The sequence below is a fragment of the Orycteropus afer genome, unplaced genomic scaffold (genome assembly GCF_000298275.1).
Source record: "Orycteropus afer afer isolate SDZICR_OR568_19922 unplaced genomic scaffold, OryAfe1.0 scaffold00157, whole genome shotgun sequence".
Classification (NCBI taxonomy): Eukaryota; Metazoa; Chordata; class Mammalia; order Tubulidentata; family Orycteropodidae; genus Orycteropus; species Orycteropus afer.
In genome coordinates, this window is record NW_006921744.1 from 2,851,924 (window position 1) to 2,859,249 (window position 7,326).

The window sequence follows — 7,326 nt, forward strand, 5'->3', positions numbered from 1 at the left end:
TTTGGTCAATGACATGAGACAAAGTATATGTGAACTGCTGTATGAAAAGTGAATTTACTCTGTAAATCTTCACCCAAATCCTAATTAAAAAAAAAAGAAAAACAAAAACAAAAACTTTTCTCACTTAAAAGCATGAGGGCTCTTTGGAGAAACAGCAATTCCTGGTCTGAGGTAGGAAATATATAGGATGAGCCTGGAAAAATGTGCTTAACCAGGACACCATCAAATACACCTAACATCATGTCAAAAGTACTCAGAAACCTAATTTAAAAAGCTCCAATTTGCTACAGGTGGGAAAATCTGAACATATATAAAGATAGGAAATACGATGAAAACACATCAAAATTTAAAATCTATGGGTTAATAATGACACTGAAACCTTAGGGACAATGAGTTTATGTGAAGGGGAGAAGAATAACACAGGAAAAGAAGGTGAGAATGGATGCATAACTAGAAGAATGTAATCTGTTGCAGTAATGGTTGAAGGGTTCTATATATAAGCATAAATATATACATTAACATGGTTTAATATACAAACATGAAGGAAAATTGGAAATTTGAACAACTGGATAATTGATGCTATAGGATATTATTATTTTTCATTTTTGGAGGTATGTGAAAGTAGTATTATGTTTACATTTTTTAAAAAAAAGTTCTTTTAGAGCTAAATATTGAGATATTTATAAGTGACATTATATGACGTGTCATTTGGCTTCAAAATAATACAGAGGTGAGTGGGAGGAGAGAAAATATGAGTTGATAATCTCTGAGGCTGGGTAATGTATACTGGGGATTCCTGATATAATTCTCCTTTTACATGTGTTCGACATTTCCCACAATAAAAAGATTTTTTTAGAAAGGTAACAGAATCAAAGAAAGGCAATACAACTCTAAAGAAATGAGTAGAATAAGTTTATGTGAGTGATCAGAATTCCCAGGTGTATAGTAGAGCTGACAAGGGGCAAGGTTATGGTCATTGCTTGGTCACAGCCAGCTACCCAGAGGGACCGAGTAGTTGATCCTGCAGGCTTGGGACCATAGTCACAGGGGACATCAAGCTCAATTGGCATAACACACTATACAAAACATTGTTCCACCTCCTACTTTGGCGAGTAGCGACTGGGACCTTAAAAGCTAGCAAGCTGCCATCTAGCTGCAACAATGGGTGTCTCCTCGTCAAGAAGAAAGAAGAAAACCAAATGAATGGAAACAATCAGTCCTAGCGACTGGTACACCATCTGATCTGCAACCTATACAACTATGAGACCAGAAGAACTAGATGGTGCCACTGGCAACTACTTGGAAGAGGATCAGTTCCAATGGAGCCTGGTGTAACCACTGAGACTATGGCCCCTAGTTGCCCTTCAGGTCTGGAATTGAACCCACAACTGTGGTTTCCAGTCAAACAAAGTACAGGCATGTGAGTTAAACATTTACCTCAAGTAGACACATGCCCTGGAGAGAACAATCATGGGAGAAGGAAGGGCTGCTTATGCACAGGGAGATAGCTCAGGGTGCAGAAGAGTATGAAGGGATGGACACTGGGAGGAGGTAACTATGGGGAGGAAGTGGGAGGGGAGCTGCTGCATTGTAAATTTTGGTCAATGACATGAGACAAAGTATATGTGAACTGCTGTATGAAAAGTGAATTTACTCTGTAAATCTTCACCCAAATCAAAATAAAATTAAAAAATAATAATAATAAAAAAAGAAATGAGTAGAACTGTCTCATGTCCAAGATTGTAAATATTTACAGAAGTAGAATGTCATATCTTTCTCCCATGGAGTGGCTACTGGGTTAGAACTGCCGATCTTTTGGTCAGCAGCCAAGTGCTTAACGATTGTGTAACCAGGGCTCCTATTTAAAATATCAATGGCTGATAATGTTCCAAATTCTCAGAAGAAGGAATCAGAACAAATGTGAAATAGCAAAAATAAAATGATGCTCACACCTAGTCCAACTATAAAACATCACATTCAAAGAAAAGATCTTAACAACAGCCAGAGGGAAAACATAGATAAACTACAGAGGAACAATAGTTAGATTGATAGGTGACTTCTTAACAGCAACAATGGGAGTCAGGAAGCAGGTAATATCTTTAAACTTCTGAGAGAAAGTAATTTAACCTAGAATTGAACATTCATTCAGCTAAACTATCATACAAAAATAAGTACAAAGTCATTTTCAGACAAAAAAAAATAAAAAAACCTCTATAAAGGTCACTCCACATAGACTGTCACTAAAGGAATTATTAAGGAATGTATTTGGGAAAAAAATGATCTCAGAAGTAAGGTCTAAGTTGGAAGAAAAAATAGTAAGCAAGGCAACTGGTAAACATGAGTAAATCCAAAAATAACACTGACTAAATAAAACAATAATAACTCATTTGGGGACTTAAAAAAGCAAGAAATAAAATAAGTGGCAACAACATGTTGGATGGGAGGAAGGTGTGTAAATAAATACTCAATATGTTAAGTTCTAATTTCAAATTTCTTCACCAAGAATCATCAGAAATACTTTATTTATGTCTTACATCAAAATAGGAAATCAGATTTCCTGATGGCTGATCACTTGCTGAATTTAAGATCATCATTAATTGCTGAATAGTATTCATAACAGTCCTAAAAAAAAGGAAAAGAAAAACAGAAAGATGTTAAATAATGAAGCTGAAAAAATGAAAAATATTTATTTCATGAAGTTAAATTTATTCTCAAAATCACTGTCATTTACTTATCTTTAAGAAGGTTGCTTAAAGAAGAATGGACAACCAAACTGTAGTACATACAATGGAATACTACATAACACTATACAGTAATGTAGAATCTGCAAAACACCACATAACATGAATGAATTTGGAGGACATTATGCTGAGTGAGATAAGTCAAGCACAGAAGGACAAATATTACATTAGTTCACTATTGTAAAAAGTCAAGGAAAATTTTATATATGGAAGGGAACATTACTTGTTACCAGGGATGGGAGATGAGGGGAGGGAATACTGTTAGATAGGTAGAGACAAGTACTGATTTGCATGAAGGGAAGGAAGGGCAAGTAATAAAAGTGAGTGATCAACATGGTGGCACTGAAGAATACATAGAGAGGTACACAAGAGGTACAGACAACAAAGGCTTTTGCATGTACAGTACTGTGTTGTCAGTGGTGGCAAGCACTGACCTATGAGTGAACGGATAGATGGGTGGACAGGCTAAATGATCAGGTTTGTCTAGGGAGGAGGGAGTTTGCCCATGACCATGTATAGGGTTGGAAGATGATGTTTCTACATGTCTATATGTATGTGCTGTGAGAATATCCAGGTGTACAGTAGAGATAACAGCGGGCAAGATTGAGGTGGCTTCTTGGCCACAGCCAGCTACCCTGAAGGAGAGAGTAGTTGAATCTGTGAGCACAGAACCATGGTCGCAGGGGACATCAAGCTCAATTGGCATAACATACTACACAAAAACACTGCTCTACATCCTACTTGGGCAAGAAGTGACTGGAGTCTTAAAAGCTTGCAAGCAGCCATCTATATGCAACAATGGGTCTCTCCTTGTCCAGAGACAACAAGAATGAAGGAAAGCAGAGACACACAGAAACAATTAGTCAAAGGGACTGCTAAACCATGAGATCCACAGTCTGTATGACCATGAAACCAGAACTAGATGGTGCCACTGGCAACTACTTGGAAGAGGATCAGTACAGGAGATTCAGAATAAAGTGGGAGAAAAATGTGGAATAAAACTCAAAATCATTAAAAAAAAAGAGAGAGAGACAAGGTTTGCTGTTCTGATAGAGCCTGGTGAGACCCCTGAGATTATGGCCCCTAGTTAACTCTTCAAGTCTAAAACTGAACTCACTCCTGTGGCTTCCAGCCAAACAATAATCAGGCATATGGGGTGAACACTTACATCAGGTAGATACACTCCTTGGAGAGAACAATCATGGGAGAACAGAAGGGCAGTGTTTGCACAGGGAGACACCTGGGGCAGGGGAGTGCATGGGAGGGAAGGACACAGGGAAGAGGTAACTCGGAAGAAGTGGGAAGAGAGCTGTTAAACTGTGGGGAATTACAGTCAATATCATGAAACAAAATGTGTATGAACTGCTGTATGGAAAATGAATTTGCTCTGTAGACTTTCACCCAAATCACAATTGAAAAAAAAAAAAAAAAGTTTGCTTACATAAGACTTTCAGTTTATTGCTGTTTACAAACAATTACATTTTATTTCAATCTTTAAGATGGGTTCATGATTACAAAATTAATGATGTATTCATGATTACAAAATTAAGCAGTGTTTATGATTATAGAATTGATACACTTACTGACTAACAAAACTTTGCATTCATAAGCATTAACTGATCAGACAAATGAGATTATTTTTAGGACAAAAATATATAAACTAGAATAGAAACGGTATACTTTCAAGAAAGCATTATGCAATGAAATATTAATAACTTTCAAATAAAGGCAAGTAGATATTTAGTAACTTAGTAAAGAATCTAGTTACTCGCCTTTGTAGAGATGTTCAAACAGAAAGCATTTCAGTCCAAGATAATTTTAAAAGTCACCATTGTTCAGGTATATACAACAAGGCTATCTCGTAAGATCTCTTTAATTCTATAATTTTATTTTTTGTGTGTGTGTAGTGCACAGTAAGTCAATATGCAAAATCTGGGGTGAAAAACATTTTGAGGCAATGTTAATGAAGCAAAGAACTGCATAATGTGTAAAATATGTTCAGTGTGCTGAGCCTAGCCCATTATCTATACTTCCTACCTTTCACTTACATTGCCACATGGCTTCTATTCCCACCACTCTACTCAATTCACAATTACTAAGGCCACAAACGACCAATTACAAAAACCAAGACACTTCTCATTTTTTTCTCACACTTGACTTCTTTGAAGTATCTGACATTCTTAAAGGCTAGCTCTTTCCTAAAACTCCCTCCCTTGGGTTTCTTGGTTTCACTCTCTGGGCCCCCCACTATTGTTGTTGCTGTTACATGCTGTCGAGTCGGACCCAACTCATAGTGACCCCTCCTTGGGTTTCCGAGGCAGTATCACTACCAAAGTAGATTGCCCAACCATCCTTCCGAGGAGTGGCTGATAGGTTTGAACCAACAGCCTTCTGGTTAGCAGTCAAGTGCATTAGTCACTATGCTACCAGAGCTCCTGGGTTCCCCACTACACCTTCTAATTCTCCTTAACATAACTCCCTTTATCTAATCCATAAATGTTGGCATTCCTTAGGCTTCAGCCCTTAGCCACCCATTCCTACCATTATACACCCTCACTCAGGCAACCAGGGAGTCCGTGGGTAGCCCAAATGATTAAGCACTTGTCTACTAAATGAAAGGATGGTTCAGCTTATCCAGAGGTGCCTCAGAAGAATGGCCTGGTGATCTGCTTACATAAGGTCAAAGCCTCGAAAACCTTATGGAGGACAGTTCTACTCTGCACACATGGGGTGGCCATGGCACAGAGCTGACTTGATGACAACTGGTTTGTTTTTCTGAGTTCAAGAAATCTCATCTATTTCAATGATTCTGAAATCTACAAGATTTTTACATCCCATTGCTTACTAGACATCTTCTTTAAATTCTATGAATATGTCAGAAAAATATTCTAAATATGAATTTATCAAATATTTGCAAATCTGTTCTTGCTCCTTTATTCCCAATGCCACTCTTGGTTGAGATCTTCAACATCTATCAATTGAACTACTATAAAAAATCAATCTGGGAATTTTTTTTGTTGTTTAATTGTGGTAAAATACACATCACAAAATTTATTTTAACCAAGCTTATGTGTATAATTCAGTGGCATTAATCACATTCACAATGCTGTGTAACCATCACCACTATCCATTCCAAAAATATTTTTATCACTTTGTTTTGGTTACCTAGTGCTGCCCCAACAGAAATATAACACAAACAGGAAGGCTTTAACAAAGAGGAGTTTGCTTATAGCTTTGGAGGCTAAAAGTACAACTTCAAAGTGCCAGGCTCTAGGGGCTGGGTGAAAGCCCCTCAACCCTGGGCTTCAGTTCTGCCTCTTGCTCCTGGCCCACTGAAGCTAGAGGCATCTTTTCACTCAGGCAGCTACTGGCTACTGAGGCTGACAAATCCAAGGTTGACAAGTGAAAAGGCACAGTCCCGACATTACCAAACCACACAGCAGGCCACTGATTCAAGTTCATTAAAACTCCCAAGATTGGCAGAGCATGGCAGGGTGATGAATGAAGACTTGGCTACATGCAGGGTTCAAGCGTGCCAAAAAGCTAGAGATCTTCCTCAAAGCTGCTTCTTACATACTGGAAGCAGACCACATCTCTAAAGCAGCAGTGCCTAAGGCATTTGACTGCTGATCAGAAAGCTGGCAGTTCAAATCCACCAGCTGCTCCTCGGAAGACTGGGGAATCTACTTCCGTAGAGATACTGCCTCGGAAACCCAAGGAGGGGTCACTATGAGTCAGATCCCATTGGATGGCAGTGGGGGCAGTGGGGGTAGCTGCTCCAGTAGATTCCACCACAGTACTGATTACCAATCTCACTATGGGGAATAACTACATCAGCTGCCCAGTCACTCAACCAGGCCCAGCCAAGTTGGCAACCTTAACTACCACACACCTCAAACAGAAACTCAATATCCCTTAAGAAATAAATGCTGTCCCTCCATCCTCTGATAACCATGATGGACTGTTCTTTTGATGTATTTTTTGCTCTAGAGATTTCCCTATGCGGAAATTCCACTCTGTCACATGGGGTCATTATGTGTTGAAAATCAACTCAACTGCACCTCACAACAACAACAAATGACATTAAATATCCTTTTTCATGTGTTTGTTTGCCAATCACTGGTATATCTTCTCTGGAGAAATGTCTCTTTAAGTTCTTTGCCCATTTTTTCATTGGGTTGTTTGTCTTTTTTGTTGTTGAGTTGTATAAGTTCTGTATGTATTCTGGATATTAAACCCTTATCAAACATATGCTTTCCAGATTTTTTTTTTTTTTTTTTTTTCCTATTCTATAGGTTGCTGCTTCACCTTCCTGGTAAAGTTCTTTGATGCACCAAAGTTCTTAATTTTGATGAAGTCTATTTTATTATCTATTCCTTTCTCTTGTGTGTGCTTCTGTTGTTATATCTAAGAATGCACTATAAAAAAACTAGGTCCTAACGCTAAAGAATAATGTAGAATCTGCAAAACACCACATAACGTGGATGAAATTGGAGGACATTATGCTGAGTGAAATAAGTCAATCACAAAAGGACAAATACTGTATTAGTCCGTTATTGTAAAAGTTAAAGAAAGGTTTATCTAT

General features: G+C 38.1%; 1 protein-coding gene across 1 annotated transcript in view; it reads right to left on the bottom strand.

Annotated features, from left to right (window-relative positions):
- RB1 (RB transcriptional corepressor 1) overlaps nucleotides 1–7,326 on the bottom strand; it is a 320,323-nt gene that overhangs the window by 141,391 nt on the left and 171,606 nt on the right. The window contains 1 exon segment of the mRNA XM_007946362.1: nucleotides 2,535–2,622. Within this exon segment, the coding sequence (XP_007944553.1) occupies nucleotides 2,535–2,622 (88 nt within the window).